At 32.9% G+C, this 21193-nt stretch overlaps 1 protein-coding gene across 1 annotated transcript; it reads right to left on the bottom strand.

Annotated features, from left to right (window-relative positions):
• Positions 1-7010: 7010 nt before the first annotated feature.
• On the bottom strand, positions 7011-12442 carry LOC149910933 (uncharacterized). Its single transcript, XM_090120618.1, has 2 exons — positions 12305-12442; positions 7011-8952 (listed from the first exon to the last, which is right to left on the bottom strand). Exons 1-2 carry the CDS (start codon positions 12326-12328, stop codon positions 7750-7752), a joined length of 1227 nt encoding a protein of 408 aa, XP_089976744.1. The 5' UTR covers positions 12329-12442; the 3' UTR covers positions 7011-7749.
• Positions 12443-21193: the final 8751 nt, after the last annotated feature.

Genomic DNA, 21193 nt, shown 5'->3' with positions numbered 1-21193 from the left:
ATTCAAGACCAAATCTAAAAAATAAAATATATATCAAACTAGATGATATGTTCAACGATTCTGTTCAATCAAAAACATAAAATATTAAAATTGACTCGATAAAAAAAAATCACCAAGTTAGCTCTAATTTTCACACTTTTACGTTTTCTACTTGACATGGTAATACTTATTATGATTTTTTTTTCATAAACAATTATATTAAAACATTTGCAAGATATTTGTCAGAGCATTTTGTGTAATTACTTTTAGTTTTGGTTTTATCTGCGATAAACCACTTTTATCGTGACAAAACCAAACGTTTATCTCGAGAAAAAAAGAGCGCCAAAAGTGGTTTATCGCAGATAGGAATATTTTTAAGTTCATACTATTTATTACTAGCTACTAAACCAAAGTTATTCAAGTACTTATGACGTCATGACCACAAAATCAAGGCTTAATATTGGCCTGAACATTGAAACTCGTAGGTACATACTTCGATAAAACCACAAATGCAAGCATGAGTTGTTATGATACTATAGACCACTTAACTAACATATTATCATTATGAGTTTCATCATTGGAATTTAGATGATTTTAATATTGCAAGATTTTCGTGTAAGTACTTATATATTGTATTTTTTATCTGAACTATGTTGATAGTTAAATTAAATTATATAGTTAGTTAAATATAGATAAGTAATTTAATTTCAGTTACTTAAATAATGTTTTAAAGAAAAACTGAAAGCTTCTGCACTTGTTTTACCGATTTTTAAGTAAAAAGATAACAAATTTGAATATATTATATTTTAATAAAATAAAGCCCATTAGATACATACTTTAAAAACAAAACTGTGTAGAAAAAAAAATACAAAATATGTATTGAAAAATCGTAATTTATCCAACGGAAATAAAACCCACAAAACAGAAAGTTTACTTGTTCCTGAAAATAGTTTGAACAGAACTGAAAATACAGCTGTCTGAGTGAACAGGGGACACGGGAAGGCACTTCGAAATATATTAACGATTTCCTGTAACAGTCAAGTCTTCCATATGTCAACCTAATAGGCATACGAGCAAAATGTTTGTATGGCTTCTTGGAACCTCAATGGTAATGTTATATTATACGTAAAGTTTCGAGTTAGGCATACTGTATAGTCATAAACTAAAAAAGAAATAGTAATGTTATAAACGGGAAAGTTTGTAAGTATGAATGAATGGATGTTTGTCACTCTTTCATGTAAAACCTACCGGACGGATTTGGATGAAACTTTACAGGAGATAGCACATGAGCTATAGGTACCTAGTTCGTCCGTCTAGTATTACTAGCGTTTAGCTACTATTATGTATTCTGTGGTATTACATATATCTTTGGTCCGTCGACCCAACCGCACGGCACAACTAGGTGTAAGTCCACACTGCGAGCCTAGCGCGGTTGCGACGGCGGGCGCGAAATATCAAACGTATGAAACGCGGCTTTGCGTCCACATTAAAATGACTATGGCGGAAGCCTAGTGCGACGGTAATAAGCGAGCCAGCGCGCGTAGTTTTCAAACTCTCCTATCCGCGCGTTCTGGCCACACTACGGGCCTAGTCAGCAAGCGACCCAATGCGCGGACGGCGGGGGTAACAAACCAGTTCGGTCTTGTCGCTCGACTTCTTATATTATATCCTTTATTGTTTTTCGTAAAATAGCGGTAAATACATAATCGTTGAAGTGAAAATTCTTTATTTATAAGTGCGATTCAATCTAAAACACTTTTATACACCACAGTAATTTTGTAGGGTATAATCTCAATTCTTCATATAAGATTCACCCGTTATTCCTCTGTTTTATTTATTTCGTGTACCATTTCTATAATGATTTCATCTCAAAATCGGACTGTCCAGTAAAAATAGCAAATCGTTCAAAGTTTGCAACACCTGAAAAACGTCGAACCGCTACTTGAGCTCGCGCGTCGGTGTGGCCACCGCGAGCGCCCGCTCGTCGCGCCCGCCTAGGCCGCCGCCACCGCGCATTCAGTGTGGACGCACTTAAGTGTGCGTTAGTGTAAAATTGCGTAGTATAAAATTATTTTAGAACTTTACAAAACATGATAACGACAATTTAAATTGACCTAATTTTACGGAAAACTTCAAATAATACACAACTCAAGTTGTTATTGTTTAAGTTTTTGTAGTGTAAGATTTACATTTCTCTTTAGGAAGTCTGTATTCGTCGTCTGTGCAGTTAAAATTTAATTTTATATAACTTAATAAAATAATCTGTGTATTTGTATGCCTAACAACACAGATTCGTTTTTTGTAAAGTAAAAAATGAAATTTAAAATCCATTTCTCATTTGACAATATTGTTATTCCCAATTTTTTTAAAACTAAAATCTATGGCCTCCGGCCCTAAAGCCTACTGTTTGGATATTGTAAGGACACAACTATTGGTCGAAAAAATGTATTTATTTATACCCTTACAGAAAAAAACAATTCAAATAAAAGTTCCAATAGCCAATAATTCAGTTACAAACTTACCTATATTCAAATGGAAAATTTTCTCAAAGAAAATTTTTACAAACTTCCAATTGCAGCTTCAGATGATCGAACTTTTCAGTTACGAGAGCTTCTTATAAACTCGAATGTTTCTATTGAAAGGTGCAATTATCAAAGAACTTCAAGAAATTAATAGATATAACTATTTATCCATACTAATATTATAAATGCGAAAGTAACTCTATCTGTCTGTCTGTTACTCAATCACGCCTAAACTACTGAACCAATTATCATGAAATTTGGTATGGAGATATTTTGATACCCGAGAAAGGACAGGCTTCTTTTTATCCCGGGAAAATGACGCAATCCCGGAAATCCCACGGGAATGAGAACTATGCGGGTTTTTCTTTGACTGCGCGGGCGAAGCCGCGGGCGGAAACCTAGTAAAGAATAAATATTTTTCTTACATACAAAGTTCACCATATCTTTAAGGTTTTACCATCTTTGGTGGTGATTAAACTAAAAACTAGTTTTTGAAATATTTAATTACCATTATTGTGTATCTTTAACTTTCAATAATTAGTAGAATTAGTTTTAATAAATAATTATCATAAGTAAGTAAGTAAGTATTTTTACGGCTTACTAATGCAAAACAAATAACAACTCTCTGCTCTATCCTTCATTGATACAAATTCTACAATTAACTTTAATTTGCTTTAAGTACTAAATATTTGAAGATGGCTTTATTTTCCGCATTCTTCATCGTAAAATCACAGAACGTATTTATACGATTAAACAACACACCATCTCATATATTAGTATGATTCGGAAAATTGGAAAATTCGAGACTGTAAAAAATAGAACTATACATTTTCATGTATGTGAGAATATTGCCAATAAAGTGCCTTTGGTCTTTTTCAGATAGTCAGTGTACGTTTTTAAAAACTTTACCGTATATTTTTCCAATTTTTTTAGGTGTGAAGTAACTGTTCGCTTGGTCGATATGTGCACGTGTCTCCTGTCTATTTGCGTGGGTATTTTTTTTTACTTTGTTGTACTTTATACTTTACTAGTTGTGCTCCGCGGTTTGGTCTTAGCGTAATGATATATAGCCTTAACCTTCACCTTCCTAGATAAATGAGCTATCTTACAATGAAATAATTTTTCAAATCGGACCAGTAGTTCCTGAGATTAGCGCGTTCAAACAAACCAACTCTTCAGCTTTATAATATTAGTATAGATTTAATTAAAAAAATGTATTATACGAATATATGTAAATAAGCATTTGATATTTCATACAGCTTAAATAATAATTGAACCATAAACTTGGAAGTAGAGGTAAATTAACAGTATATCTCTACTACTCTATTATCTCTACAGTAGAATAGAGTATGTAAATGCGACTGAATCTTAACCTATAATAATCATTTATAATCAATGCTTTATATTCATTAAGGGCCGATTTTTCAATCCTTGGTTAAAATTTATCCGTCCAATAAAGTATTATACGAACATTTTAAAAAGTCACCTGTAAACTGTCAAATACGGACAATTAGATTATATTTTGAAATGGTAGTTTAATACGTTATTCGATGCATAAGTTTAAACCAAGGATTGAAAAATCAGCTCTTATACAAATAGTTATCTTTCCGTTCATCAAATAAAAGGTCCATCTCAATAGGAAATACTTTACTACAAGCCGATATACACATATATACCTACCTACTTCTCTGAAACAATCACGAAAACTGCCCCTTAACTAATCCTTCTAATAACTTTAATCATCCTAACTCCATTGACTATTATTCGGTAACAAACATCGTTCATAAACAAATATTGTTACATAGCTAGTGCATTGCATAAGCTGCTTTATATAACCTTGCTTCCAGCTTTCTATACGTATATCTACTTATGCACATACCGGTACTTGTAGTATAACCAAGCATCCCATAATAGGTTATTCGCAGACTCTAGACAGCTTTTAACACCTATAAAATACGAATGAACTTATCTGTACAATTGTACATAGGTATAATGCTAGTTTGTATATGTAATCAATCGTCTTAACAAATTATGTAGTCTTAGTACCAAATTTAATCAAAAAAGAAATATAATAATTATGTATGCATAATTCGTTTATAGGTACTTAGGTAGGTATTGGTAATTTCAGCCTTATTTAGTGACAAAAAACTTAATATACAAATATTTTAAATAAAAGAATTATATAGGTCGGTCAATACGGATCTAACATAACGACGCGACGTAGGTATCGGACGGAATCTCGTACTTCCAAGAGAATTAAACAAATAGATTGCAAAATAATAGAAAACACACCCAGTATTTGTTTTTAAAGGGAATTTTTGCATCGGCACGAATTGTTTCAAATAACACACTGCGTGGAGCTCGCCTCAGCTCACGTAGGATTAAAGTTGGAAGTTTAAATATGTATGTATAAATAAATTATGTGTATGTTTATTTAACCCTTGTTTAGACAAACAACAAGTTTTAATGATTATATCAATACTAGATTTCCGCCCGCGGCTTCGCCCGCGTTTTCAAAGGAAAACCCGCATAGTTCCCGTTCCCGTGGGATTTCCGGGATAAAACCTATCCTATGTGTTAATCCAAGTTACCCTCTATATGTGAGCTAAATTTCATTGTAATCGGTTCAGTAGTTTTTACGTGAAAGAGTAACAAACATCCATACATCCATACATCCATACAAACTTTCGCCTTTATAATAGTATTAAGATAATGTACTGGAATGTGTATCAAAGTCAATTTATAGTTCAAACAGATAATCCGATTTGAGTGCAGCAATATTTCTGATGTATTAAAAAATATGTAAAGCTTTTTTAATTAGCAGACTTTAAGAGTTTAGATTATCAATATCATCATCATCATCATCATTTTATGTTCCCACAGCAGCTGATGAGGGTATTGTCTATAATCCTGGCTGGCTAAGTGCGTGTCGATTTATTTTCTGATGGCTTTATTTCAAAGTCCAGAATAACATTAAAATAATAATAATATAATACATATTATATCAACATATACCATATCGTCCATGAAAGCCATTCTCTTTTTCCAGCATTGTATAAAAATCTTTCCATCAATTGAATTATCTCTGTATTAAACTAAATAATATTTTTTATTATGTGATTGTACCATATTGTATACAAGTTCTAAGTATTGTTAGAATACAATAAATTCGGATGAAAATAGATTCTTTGTTTGGTAGTATATAAAGTAGGTACTTACATATCTACACAAAAATTTTGATTTTCTGTTTTGATTAGGACCATACAATTATATCTTGTGTAGTCCAAGAATAAAAAAACATCATAGTAGGTACTTACAGGCGATAAAGTTTTAGATCTAATCAACTCTACTGCATTAAATTTCACACACCGACAAAAATGATTCATAGACAAATCGTAAATATTTCCATCACTTATATAACATAAGTTTTTCAAAAATTACAGAATGTATTTGCCAGTAAGGTTATCCATATATTTATTAATAAAAATAGTACTTATTCCTAAAGCTTCTACTAAGGAATGAGGTTATATATTTGCGCATGAGTGGATTTTCTCCCACTCAATCGGGATATACCAAACAGATTCTAAGATTTAAAGGTAAGGTAAGGTTTAAAGCATACATCATTGATTGTACTACATTTACATAGAATGCCCAAAAATTCGCTTATGATCATTTTGTCGGTTAGAGTTAGAGTTTATTTTTCTCTTTTAAGTAGAGCCTATTGCAAAAAAAACCGGCCAAGTGCGAGTCGGGCTCGCGCACAAAGGGTTCCGTAGCAGCAAATATAATAAATTACAGTTAAATCAACCTATCTCAAAAACTATAAGAGATACTTTGATCAAACCAAAAATCGTTGAAAGAGTTAATTAGCATGCATCACCTCTATTTTTTTTAGAATTTTATACCCCGTAGTTATAAAAATAGAGGGGGGGGGACATACTTTTTACGACTTTGAGAGCTGATATCTCAAAAACCGTTCACTTTAAGAAAAATGTTTTTTAGAAAACTTTATATCATTTTAAAAGACCTTTCCATTGATACCCCACACGGGTATGTACATCGAAAAAAAAAATTTCATCCCTCAGTTACATGTATGGGGGGCCCCACCCCCAATTCTTTTTTTTACTATTTAGTGTCATATTTTTGTAGCGGTTCATACAACACATATTCCCATCAAATTTCATCACTGTAGTACTTATAGTTTCCGAGTAAATCGGCTGTGACAGACGGACAGACGGACAGACGGACAGACGGACATGACGAAACTATAAGGGTTCCGTTTTTGCCATTTTGGCTACGGAACCCTAAAAAATGGGTTCGAATTCCAAGTCACTATAGTTACATTTCTTTTTCTATTATTTTTTACTCTCATTACTAATATGTCATTTTATAATAGTTAATAATTAATGATATTCGTTATAAATAAATAATTGCTGAAATATTAAAACCAGCATATTACATAAAATAGAGTTGCATAAATTTATAATTTCAAGAGGAAATGAAAGTTAATTTATTAACGAACGACATTTATTTAAAACATTAACATTAACATGTATTTTGGTTTCGCTATAATCAACTTAAAAATAATAATAACCTAATAATATTCACAAAACAACAACGCACAAACATCAGTGGGGTAACCGTTATCAGTCATTCAATTAAGGGCAAAAAGTAAAGCATTTCTTGAAGGTTCCCGCATCACTCCCGTGTGTCTCAGTTAAATACAAACAACTGCGGTTGAGCAAACCACGCCTCTCTATGACTTTGGCATCAATGAAGCCGATACTGTGGCGCTTGGAAAATAATATAATCAACTCATAGCCGTAAACTTCCTCCGGAGGACTTTTGTCCATAATATATTATTATTGTCTTAAGTTTAACATTTAAAGCTTTTCCGCAAATAATGACATAAATAATTTTAAGCCGCTTCATGACACAGACTGTGTCGCTTACATGCTAGGAACTACTTACGTCACAACGCAGAGCCGATGCGTATTATAAAATGTGACCTTAATTTAACATCAATAGAAACATCGCATCGCATATAATATACTTCGCCACGCAAATAGATTTAATACAAAATATATTTACCTATTTGCGGTGCTTGATGCCATGCTTCCGTTCCTACAATAATCATAATTATTGTCTTCATAATATGGCAATGATTCCCGGGACAGGAATGTTTAACAATACATTGAATCCGTTTGCGATTCGCGTTCGAGTAAGTACGAGGGCTACGAGTATACGTTTACTTTGGGAATTTCCACATGATCGCTTGAGGTGGTGGTGTACTAGTCGGTTGATCTGAAACGGGTACGGTATTGGTAGATATCTCATTTCCAGCTTCGGCATTATCGCTTCTGTCCCAGCCGTGTTCATGGACATGCTCGTGATGATCTGGTGAAGGGAACCACTCTGATATCCAAACCGGACGCCAAATCTTCTTCACTCCAGGAACCCAAATTTGCTTCCAGTCAGGTACCCAGATCTGTTTCCAAGCTTCCTTCCATTCCAATTTCTTGTCAGGTACCCAGATCAGTTTTTTCGATGGTTTCCAGATTTGTTGCCAGGCCTCTTTCCAGACGAGTTTCTTGTCATCAATCCAGATCTGCTTTTTCTCGGTTCTCCAAATTTGTTTCCACTCGTCTTTCCAAACTAGTTTCTTATCCGGGATCCAGATTTGCTTTTTACCTGGCTTCCAGTACTTCTTCCAAATTGGTTTCCAAATGAGCTTCTTTTTCCAAAGGTCATGCGAAGTATATTCCCAGCCATCATGGTCTTTGCCCAAGTATTTTTCTCCGGGTACTCCGACCTTGATCCATTCGGGTTTCCAAAGCTTCTTCCAAGCGGGGACCTGAATTTCCTTCCAACCTGGTACTACTATATCTTTCCATACGGGAACAGTTATTTTCTTCCAATCTGGTACTTTCACCTCTTTCCATGCCGGAACTTTGATAGGTTTCCATTCTGGTTTGTAAATCTTTTTCCAGTCAGGGACCTTGATCTCTTTCCACACAGGAACTTTAATATCGACCCATAAAGGTTTCCAGATCTTCTTCCAAGAAGGCTTCCATATTTGCTTCTTGGCTGGTTTCCAAATCTTCTTCCATCCCGGTTTCCAGATTAATTTCTTCTTCCAAATGCCAGGGTCGTGATGATCGTGGTGGTCGTGGTGATCATCATGTTCGTGGTGCTCTTCAATATGGTGCTCTTCGTGGTGATCGTGTTCGATATGATCATGATGATCGCCTATGTCGTGGTCATCGCCTAGATGTGGGCCATCCTGGAATGGAGTGACTACATCATTCGGCGCTGGGTAATCGTAGCCATCACGGTTCTGTGCGACATCCTTACGATCTACCTTCTGTAACTGCTGCTGCGGTTGTTGTTCTTGAGGTATCAACGCCTTGCCCGATACCAGAGCGACATAGAGGATTACCGCAAGGGCAATCTGCAACAAAAGAAAAAACATAACAATAACAATTTAATGCCAATGTTATCACGCGAGCGGAACGCATAGCTATTAAAGTCGCACAGCCATGTAACTATTAGACAAGAATCGAGTTTAAACAATGGGTATTATGTTATTGATATAATATCTTAGACGAAAGTTGATCTTAATCTTGGCCCAAAAAGTTTCACTCGTGCACTTGTTACTTGTTTATTAGAACTATTTTTATTGCATAACAAGAACAAAAGGAAAGTGAGACACATCAACCAGTCGAGCCGATGCTGAAGTAGGAAATCGTGTATTAGTACACGTTTGTACCGTTAAGGCAACCATGGGGAAAGTTGACGTTTTAATTATCTCATTATCACAAACAAAGCCTTAAACCTGCATTGTTATACAATACGGACAATCCGGTCGCCGACATGTATCTATAAATCCATGTAGGACGAATTGCGTCATTTATATATGTAAAAGATATCATGATTGACCATAAACAAGATACTTTGCGGTGATAAAGTTTATTTTAGATCAGAACTATGTATTTCTTTTTAATTTTTCGACAGCTGATTTTATTTTTTATTTATTCGCTAATGCATTAATCGCAATTATTTTAAGAGCTGATATTTACAGCTGTAGCATTGGTTAAAATTAAATTATAGTTTTTCCTAACATTTAAAATATGTGACTAATATCGTTTCCAATAAATAAGTGAATATTGGAAAGATCCAGTCGATCGATTCTTCGACGCTTGCAGATCGAGGCGCTACTTTCAGGTGATTTATTATGTCTAGAGTGTTAAATATAAAAATTGTTTATTATATTAGAGGGTTATATAAGTGGAAATTTGAAAGTGTATGTATGTTCATTAGCACAATTTACGCGAACGGACGGGCGAAATAACATGTAGAGTTTTTACGACTGGGAGGCTTAAAGAGAAACGTATTGCACAGATATTATTAACAAATTAAATGGACAAACAAGAATAATGATGTGGCGTCAGCGTAATCCATTTTGGAATTTATTAAACAACTTTTTATGCGACTGTCGCATGTTATATAAGAGTTTTTAATACAATATGACCTATGGTACATTTCGATAAGTATGTGCCAACTGCGAATGTACCTGCTAATTTATTATTGGTCGTGAATTAATGAATGCGTATAATAAATTGGATGGATATATAGCCCGGTAACAGTAATGGATAGTAATTCGTCGTGTACATTTATCGATCGTCGTAATTATGTTTGCACTTGTTCGCAAATTATGATATTGTATGTATTCAAGCTTTTTATCAAATTGCTTTGAGTTCTTTGATACCGTATTTATAAGTAATCGATATTAATTAATTAAGAAGACTTGAATCAAGCTACATTTTCTTGGAAAATTCATGTACTAGAGTTCTGTCATTATATAATTAATTTATCTCAAATATTAGTCCTATTTTTAGGTCGTATAATTTTTATGGGCGTTTCATTTTTGAAGCACAGTCTAATCATTTTGCTCAGATTAAAAATACTATATATGGTACATTCTCTCACAATTATACTTTCTTTATGTAAATGATTCCGTTCATAGAATGATATGCTTATTACAAGCAATAACCTTTTAAATCCGCTTTCTCAACTAGTAAAAGTAATTATACATATCTCCATATAAAGTGCTATCCACCTTACGCTATACCTATTAATTAAAATTATAGAATATATCAATTTTGCTTTTACATAACCAAAAAGATATGTTTTCGAATTTTTTACAATACATATTTATAAATACAATATAAAAAAAACTCTCAATACAAAAGTGTACCTAATTTTATAATAACAAAACAATGCGATGTAAACACGACGAGACTATTAAATGGCGCTCAGACAAACCTCGATGAATATCAACAAAACTTACATAATTATACTGTTACTGTTATAATTATCTACATATGAATTGAGATCGCTCGTGACCCCGCGATTATATAACGATATAATTATTCTTTGTTTACGATACCGACATTTTGAGAGCACGTAAATTTTACAGGGCACCACTTTTATTTTCAGAGGCCCTGGTACTTAATTTCACGAGGAATTTATTATTAAGTTATTTATATTGGGATTATATAAATTAATTAACCCGCAAAGATTTTGGGACTGAGATTTCCTAAAAAATAATTTTCATTGTAGTTTAAATAATAACTTTTAAATACCATATAAAAAAGGTTTAATTGTAGGCTCCCGTAGCCATAACCTCAATATTTAATAGGACCCCTGTAAACTTCTAGCTCCAGTGATATAAATAGCTACTTTAGAATTACAATCATAAAATTAATTTCAGGTAATAAATAATGCGGAAAACAGGAAATAGCTTGTTTCCGCGACGTCACTTTTCTTTCGTCTAAAAACGTGTGACATAGGTCAGTGCCTTCTTTTCATTGGCGGATAAAAACGTATGATATTTTTCAATGCTATGAATTCAATATGAAATGATGCAGGTAAATGATATTGCTTTTTCACATTTAATGTGAAATTCAATATGTTAAATGGGAAATATAATTAAATTACGCGGAAAACTAATAATTTAATTAATAGTGTCCGCTATCTGGTTAAAGCATAATTATTATTATGTGTTTGCTTTTTTATATGAGAAAGTAAAAAATATGGCGATACACGCTTTAGGTATTAGGACAAACCAAATTTAGTTGAGCGTTTCCATATTTGGCAAAACAATCGATTATATAAACTTGTGAGTAATATACGTTCCACCTGTTGTTATGTTACTAAACTTAAACGGGGATTTGTGCTTTCCCTTTCATTACAAACATTTGAACTTACGGATATCGCCAAAAAGCAAAGTAGGTTATAATCGTACTGATCTTTTGTTGCCGAACAAAATAAAAAAAAAATTAAGCAATACGGCGTGTACTTTTAAATTTCATTAAAAAGTGCCGTTGAAAAACCTTTCGCTCGAATCTGAGAATTGTAATAACGTCAACAGTAATAAAATCACTTCGTATTTACAACAACCAAATAAACTGTTCGTTATTTAGCACCTATTTTTTATGCGTTGTTTTTGTAACGTGAAATATGCGTCAACACAATTTGTTTGTTCGGACAACATTTGTCGATTAGTAACAAGCACGTAATAGCTTTCAAGTTTGAAGAGTAAATTTAACGAGCTAACATTGGAACCGGCTACTGATTTGTCAAACTACGTGATATTAAATATTTAAGTTTAGTAATTTTCGGGCGCGCGGCTAAAATACACTAGTTTAAAAACCACATTTTAAATTTAAATCGAAAAACGATAAAACCGCGAATGTAACACTCGAAAAGAATTTTTAAAACTCTTAATAAATGAAACTGACCACTGGGCTCCGAATCCCTCGCATGTTGGGCGGGGACGGCCTTGCCTACGAGTCGACTGCGAAACTTCTCCGTCTCGACGCCTTAGGCGAATATTTATATACGAAGCCCACCCCTGCTTGGAGGGGACGCTTTCGAAGGTTCCAAGGAAGCGTGGGCACGGGAGATCCTTCCGTTTAAGGTGTATCGTTGTATAACGAAATCAGTTATCGTTAACGAAACGCCCACTTCTAATACGGATTATACCAATTATACCGATATTTTTCCCGTTGACACAATGAAAAATATTTATTTAGCTCCAGTCCACTGAAGTGAAAAAATTCCATGGAAAATTTTTCATTTTTGCTTTGTGTTGCAAGAATAATGCAAACCATTATTTCTATAAGCTCAGATTCAAATGTTTTCATTGTAATAAAATATTTCAAAGTGATATTAAACGAGAAACTTGTTTGTACATTTATTAATTGGTTTGCTTAAAAGCCATTATTTCATCCCTGAAAAATAAAAATAACGGAAAAATTTTAATTCGAATAAATTATACCTAGATCATGTAGTTAATAAATTCAAGTCTACGTGACTTGATTAGTAATGATGAATGATAAATGCATATTTGTTAAATTTGGTGTTCGTGTAATAAAATATACCAATATTAAAATTACGCTGTTAACGAAAATACAGATAATAATTATAACACATTACCTACCTAGGAAATTAATTTGTATATTCAGATATCTCAATATCAACAGTTGTCACTATTTAGATACCGTATGCGATGGTGTATGGATTTACGCTTCAATGATGTATACCTTGGTCCTGCAGACTAAACATATATACAGGGTTACTTGTAAAACACCATCAACCTCGCAGGACAAGATAGCTAACATCATAAGTAACAACATTTGTTCTACGACTTTTGATAATTTGTTAAATTTTATTTTCATCCAAAAATAAATATAAAATATTCATTTAATTTTCCGTTTGAATATTATAAACTCTACGCGCATCCCAAAAATTACGCAAACAAGAAGGGAACGAGAGGGGAAAGGAGGCGTCGCGTCGTCCTTTCGATAATGAATAGAACATAGACTTACAAATGTTAGGAGAGTACCTACAATAAAAATTAAAAAAAAAATCATTTAAAAATAATGTACATTGCGTTATGCCAAAAGTAGAACAAAATATAACACATAAAACAAAATATAGAACAAAATATGTTGTTACTTATGATGTTAGCTATCTTGTCCTGAGAGGTTGCTGGTGTTTTACAAGTAACCCTGTAGGTATATTAATATTTGTAGAATAATAAGCTTTGACATAGCTTTGACGATTCTGAACACTACATCCTAAACTAATACCTGTGCTAATAAACTAATACCTTCGACGAATGCCATATACCTTACAAACAAGTATTGATTTGCCAATTTCATTGACATACATCTTACCAAAACATAAATTTCAAAATCAAAAGTTTATTCTTCTTATAATAATGTACTTTGGGTGGAAACTTCGGTGGAAATTCTGCTCTCGAAAGAAAACGCTCTTATTATAAGAGCGCTTTCTTAGGTCTCATTTAGGTCCCATATTAATAATTGTTAAAATCACACATGTTTTTACACGCTTTATATTAGCTTCATAATAATTGATAAAATAAATAATAGTTCAAAAAAATAAAAAACACGCGTTTTATAGAAAACCGAACTAAAAGCGTGTTTTTTAGTTTTTTTAAACTATTATTATTATAATATAATAAAAAAAACGGAAAATTTTTAATTCGAATAAAATATACCTAGATCATGTAGTTAATAAATTCAAGTCTACGTGACTTGATTAGAAATGATGAATGATAAATGCATATTTGTTAAATTTGGTGTTCGTGTAATAAAATATACCAGTATATCTACTTAATCAAAATTTTTTTCAATCTCCAAACTCCACAATGCCGTATCAATTACTTTGAAATTCATACAAAGTACATCTTTCAAGTTTTCAACCCACCTAAAGGGATACCATCATGTATTATAGCAATATTATTTTTCCCAGTATAACAGCGCCTACATACACCTTATAGGTAAGAGTAGGTACCAAAAGAGCGCTGGAATTTTTCCATACTGGAAATAATACTGCTTTAAGATGGTGGAACGGGGATGGTGGACGGGGGAAGCCCTTTGTAACCGCTGAAGAACTTTTCAGTTTCAAATGAAGACTAATTAAAAATAATTTATTTGTTAGGGAAGCTGTACGAAACGTCTAAATGTCAATGCCGGTCGCAATCAGGTTTCAGGGTTCAAAAGTTTTGTTGGACATATAGGGCTTCGAAAGGGATTCCTATTCCAGAGCATTGGATTAAAATTTATATACTCGTTTCAATTCAATTTTGTTAAAATGCTCTAAAAATGGTTTGTTATTATTTTTGTAACGCAATATCGGGGATTGTTATTGTTATAGATGTATTCAATAAGCTTTTTTTTCAATTTGTAGACATATTATATTTCGTTCATGTCGCAGGTGTGTTTCTACATCTCTATATTTTGTTTATATATTTGGAGGTTTTCTTTGAATAATGATATTTCGGTAATTATTTTAAATAAAAAAGAGCGTGTGTACCACTCGTGTCAGAACTCAGAAGTGAAACTTCTTTGGCGAGATTCAAAGATACCAAAGTCGCCTTACTACGTTACGTGACGGTATTGATATGAGAACGTGCCCTAAGAAGTTTCACTTCAAAAAAATTGTACACCCAATTAGATAATGAGTTCCTTTTCAAGTAAATAGAATGAACACATAGAAAATATTCCATGCGCCCACGAGTGATTTGTGCCCACATTTGCACGTGGAAACCCATTACCAAGTGAAAAGGAACCCTTAACAATTGTTACACACAATCAAAAATATATTCAATTTATATCACCTCTTACACGTGTACGCTGTAAAGCATAGAAATTGTTGCACATTGTGATATAAAAATATGAAATCGTAGTAAATGTGAAATATCAATTCTCAGTACTTCTGTAAGGACTAAATTGATGTTATATTTATAGCAAATTGATTCCATCCTTCCTGCACAGAAATGCTTTATGTTTAAATTCGAAGAATTCCAAGCTCCGCCTTCCATACCATTTCTAAGAACATTAATATGACATGTACCTCGAATCGAAGCATTTGATAGAACTAAAAAGAATTTATAATTATGGTCGGAACCAAGGTCGAGACTAATTTCAGTTCTGATTCCAGTTCTAGGGATAGACTTCCTTATTAGTAGGTATATAAATACATTGTAAGATTTTTCTACAATTTAAAAACGTTTATATTTAATTTTAAATTCTAAATGTTACTCAGACATAATTTATACATATAGAACTATAATTATTAAGAATAAAGTTTTTTGACAAAAAAATATAATACGCCATGAAATGCCTCCGTCTTTTGAGAATATCGGCTACAAGTGGGTAACAAATATATCATTACCAGGCTCAAGGGCATATTAGGGCGACATATTAGGTTCAAAGAGACAAAAAAATACAATCGTCACTTCGCAATCCAATAATTATGTAACGTAAGTTACTTCAATACATACTAATTAATACAACTAATTACTAACACTACGGCATAGTCTTGATTTCGTTATCTTGACATATTTTTCGAGGTATTCGAAGGGCACTTTCTTCATATTTTTTGAACGAAAGTGAAACTGAGTAAATCGATAATAGATCTGAGAAAGAGTAATGTTATAAACTGGAAGTTTAAGTTACATGAAAGAAATAGATGTAAGTGTTTAATTAATTAGAAATATATATTATTTTTGCAATTCTCAATAAACACGTGTACTATATACCTACACGTGCAATATTTTTAGTAGTTTATCCAAAATATATAATAATCAATAGGTATCACATGGTATCACTGAAGATTTTCGATAAGGTACATTTAGCTTACGGAAAATACCTAAGCATGAATGCCTCTTGTAAGTGTATCAAGTATGAATGCTTGCATTTTGTTTTCGTTTTCCTAATTTTTTATTCGACACTATCTATTAATTTAATTTTGTGTTATGGATTAAAGTGAACAAAGTGAAAAACTCATATTTTCGTAAAATTTAATCCGCTACCAATTCCAAATAACCGTGTAACGATTAAAAAATACAAAAAATAGATTTTTTTATTATTTTCTGATTTTTCTACTTAGATACGAGTTTTTATCCTGCGTAATCGGTGAGGATTATATTGATTTGAGATAATATTTTAAGCTTCAAGATTTGAAAAAAGCAAAAACAAACAATTTTGGACATGAAAAATTTCAAAACAGAATAAAATCATGTCTATAGTTTAATTCAATGTGATCAACGCGTCATGGCTTTTCTTTATTGCCCTTACGCATTGCGGTCTATACTACTATGAGGAATACAAATAAATATGTATCAAAATTATTTCAAACCTATGCAATTATAAATTGTCATGATTAACTAAAAAAAAATAAGTTCAAAAAAAGATATTACAAAATACTAATCTTTAGTGAATAGATAATATATAGATAGTGAGTTCGATAATGTATTTTCTATGGCGCCACCATTACCTATTAACATAATTAATATATGATAATACATTCTTTTCCAATACCATTACGTGGCTGTTGTTTTAGTGAGAATTATATTAATTATTGGATAATATTAACATAATACATTTCGTATCTATATAGTTATATAAATGTAAGCCAGATTAAATTTTATACAAAAATACTAAGAATTCAGGATCATACTCTGTTTCTGTGAACTTCGTGTTGATTGGAAAACTGTCCAAAAATTTATTCAAGTTTTTATTTTTCGTTAAAAATTTTCAATTCACTATTATTTACGCCAATTAGACATATTATCCTGTTGCTTTTTTTTACATAAAGTTTTAGAATTAATGAAAAATTGGCACAAAATAAATCATCGGTACTGGATGATATTCAGCAAAGCAGATATTATACAGGGTGTCCCACTATTGGTATATATACTAAGCGCGAAGGGACTTGTAGTTTTGCAAACACTGATGACGTAAAAAATACTTAAACAACAAAATTACGTTAAAAATTTTTTGCTAAATTTTTCCTGAAAATTCATGTTTTCTTCTCTAGCATCGCGCAGCTGGCATATACCGCTTCGCTAATGTGAGCATTTTGTCTATGAAAACATAGTATTAAACGATAGCTCTCGTGCTGTAAGCAAAGTTGGGCGGGTTGCTTGTTATAGGTGTACACATAGAGTTTTAAGAATTCATCTATTTGAAAAAAAAATGCGTCTGGAATTTTATAAGTATTTTTTACGTACTCAGCGTATGCAAAAATATAACCTCCTTTGAGCTTAGTATACCAACAGTGGGACATCCTGTATAAAAATACAAGCTTTCCGCCCCTGACTTCACCAAAGTTCATTGTTGAGTACTTTGCTAATGCACACTTGACCTTACACTATCGGAATTAGGGTGTATCTCTGTTTTATTACATCTCTGTATAATACCTAGTTTAAACAGAAATGAGCTGTTGATGATCCTGATTGTTTTTACAAAAATTTACAAGCGCAATGAATCCCTCTTTTTTGCTCTCATATTACCACAACTAAGACGAATAATATGACAATAAACACAAACTTATTATTATAATGCATTTCGATGAACATAATACAAAAATATCAATCATTGTTAATAATGGAAAATAACCAACGACTCGAAATATCCATCGAATACGTAGCCTATAATTCATGATTTCAAATACAATAATAGGATATGAAATCCCAGCTTATTGTAAGGAGAATAATACATTTTATATATCAGGAAAAAACTAAATGGACATGTTTCGGCAACTCGACCATAACCGCCCATTTTGCGTGATAGAAGAGGAAGGGGGAATAGTTAAATCTTTAACCATCCTAGCCCATACCCTCCTCCTCCATAGCCTCCCCAACTTATGGGGCTTGCATAAAACAGGTACTCCGCAAATGCCATACAATGCGTACATTCCATGATGACGTGGGTTGTCATTTCTTCGATTACCATGCACGCTCTGAATAGTAATGATAGTAATCCCTAACGAAGAGATGTTTGCTGAAAGGACCATGCGCTATTAATGGGCAGTTGTAGTCTACGCAAGTGAAGAATCCGAAGTGCAAGTATTGAGTCGAAGCTCGGCAGGGCTTCTCCTGCCTGCTTAAAGTCAGATCAGCTTGACCATACTTTCTGCTTTCAGTGTCAGTCTTTCTCAGCTGGGTAATTGGCAACTAGGTCCAGCCTGAAGGTATTCCAGATTGTAAGAATTACATAATACCTATTTATTTACGCACATTACCTATTTATGTGCACTGTAAATTGGAAATTAAATTTTTAAAAATGGACCTGAGAATGAAATTTTCATAAACAGTGTTTCCTCAGTGTTGATAAGCTTATAGAACTTAGAATTATTGTTACCGTAATATAGTTGCTTTTAGTAAAAACAGTAGTTGCATTTCGTAACGTTTTATATGGTAACGATTTTTAAGCGCATTTTCATATGCCGTATGCGTACTTTGCGTAGTACACTTTAACAGCTATAGTATAAATCAATGACCCCACGTAAGTCAAGGCATCCTTGACGCATTTTAATTATATAAAATATTTTCTTTTGATAAAAACAACTCTATAACAATAAGGACAAAACAACAAATTTAAGGCACGCGTCATCCTACTAATATTACAAATGAGAAAGTTTGAATGGTTACAAGTTTGGAAGTCAGTTACTCAATAGCGCATAAACAGATATACCGATTTTTATGGACTTTGGCACACGGATAGTTTACAATCAAGATAACTACATGTTGTTCTTTTTCATTTTATCTCAATTGAACCCGTACGAGTGGGTCGTTCAATTTATTTTTCAACTGAACGTTTCCAACATTTAAAAGCAAGCGTTGGGTAGGCTCTTTTGAATATTTTACAAATATTTTTACACACGTAGTTTTTACCTCAACTCATATATAGTACCTATGCACTAGCTGATCCGTAGATCCAACTATGTCTGCTTTTATTAGGAATATTTCCAACATTTTTCATTGCTGCTCCTATCCCATAGGCCTTAGTATAATTTTTGGTACATAGCCTATGTCGATAAACAGAAAAATTGAATACAAAGCAGTAGTTCTTGATGGTAGTTCAACAAATAAACGCTACACTTTTTTAATAGTATAAATAACTAAATAACCCAGGCATTTGCCTATGGAGACATAGGCAAATGCCAATCATAATAAACAATAGATAGATAGTCAATATCACACGGTTTGGTTTTGAAGGTAACATGATACGCTTGTTATGTATTGGTCCGGGAGCCAGCAGCAGATTTTATGACCAAGTTCCTCTCAAGCGGTAATTAGTAAAATGCATCAAAGTATAGTATTATGAAGCCTCGTGAACGTCAGCTGGAGCTCGGTTGGGGGGAAGAGCGGTTGTAGCCTCCCGTATCAGCTGACGGTTTTTCCACCAAGATACAGCCAGCTGACATATATATTTATCCACAGTTACATATAAACTATCATCAGGTAAATTTTTGTTTGAGAGGAAATAACGGAAAATAAATTTTTCTTTAAATTTAACTTTCATGTTCGAGACACCAGCTGACGTATAATACACCATGTTGTAACCAGCTGACTATTTTTTTTCGTTGAGATATTGGGTTAGCTACAATTTGACAAATTTTTAGCTGAGAGGAAATGAATGAATGAATGTATTTTTTTTCCTATGTGCGTGGGAGGCTACAACCGCTCACCCCCCCAACCGAGCGCCAGCTGACGTTCACGAGGCTTTATAATACTATACTCTCATGCGTCTGACGAATTATCTCTTGAGAGGAAATAGTTAACCAAATTTGCACCTGGCTCCCTAACCATATGTGATGTGATGTGTTATTCTATGTCGCTGACAATATGTTCTGACCAAATTAATTAGAAAGTTGAGCTCTATTAACATGTTTATGGAATAATTAATCGTTAATGAGATGCTACTGTTGTAGAAATAAGAATCGTATGTTAATCAATTTATTTTTGGATCTTTTTATGTGTACAACGGAACAGGTAATAAAGAGAGATGAGATCATGTTTTAGTTATTTTAAAAGACTATAATGACAATATACAATATATATTTTATTTGATACATAACTAAAAACAATATAATACGAAACAACATGTTGAATAAATTAATAAATAGATATAAATAAATATTTCAGGACAATTTTCACACACGGCACGATCTGATCCCATACTAAGCTTTAGCTTGCTGTTGGCTGATAAACATACATATATAATTTTTAAATAAATACTAATATAGATAAAACACCCAGACACAGAACAAACACCGATGTTCATCACACAAATATTTGCCCTGGGTGTGAATCGAACCCACGACCTCTAGCTTCGAAGGCTATACATTTTTACCCGACTGCCAAAGAAGGAGGGTAATGTTTTTCGAGTGTATGTAAGTATGTATGTATGTCTTTTCCTTTGTGACCACCTGTAGCCTAAACGGCTTGATGGGTTTTGATGTATGAGGTATCGTTAGATTTGTCTTGATTACGGGAGTGTCATAGGATACATTTTATCCTAAAAGTCCCACGGGATAAAGACATAATAATATTTTTTCTAAATTTCCCTTTAAAAAAATATGTATGCGTGTGCAGTCGGGTATTTTGTTTTTTTAATAATAATTGCTTGTTTCTTAAATGCTAAAACTTATAGAAACAAATAAAATGGAAGTATGTTCCTAATGCTAAAACGTTTTTTAATAAGGCAATGAAGTCGATGTATTAATTTTCCATAAGCTACAAGTCCCTTGCTAATAGGTACCACAAAATACGTGTATCGGATTTGATAGAGAAATGTCGAACGACAACGTCT

Source organism: Colias eurytheme, chromosome 1, assembly GCF_061535395.1.
Source record: "Colias eurytheme isolate Ceu_HAF_F1 chromosome 1, ilColEury1 Martin Lab GWU primary, whole genome shotgun sequence".
Lineage (NCBI taxonomy): Eukaryota > Metazoa > Arthropoda > Insecta > Lepidoptera > Pieridae > Colias > Colias eurytheme.
The sequence above is the reverse complement of the archived record's forward strand: the minus strand, read 5'-3'. Positions and strand labels throughout refer to the sequence as shown.

Coding starts and splice junctions, on each gene's coding strand:
- LOC149910933 (XM_090120618.1), bottom strand. CDS start 12,328: ATGCGAGGGATTCGGAGCCCAGTG. Junction 8,953..12,304: donor GAGGGATTCGGAGCCCAGTG/GTCAGTTTCATT, acceptor CTTTTGTTGCAG/ATTGCCCTTGCGGTAATCCT.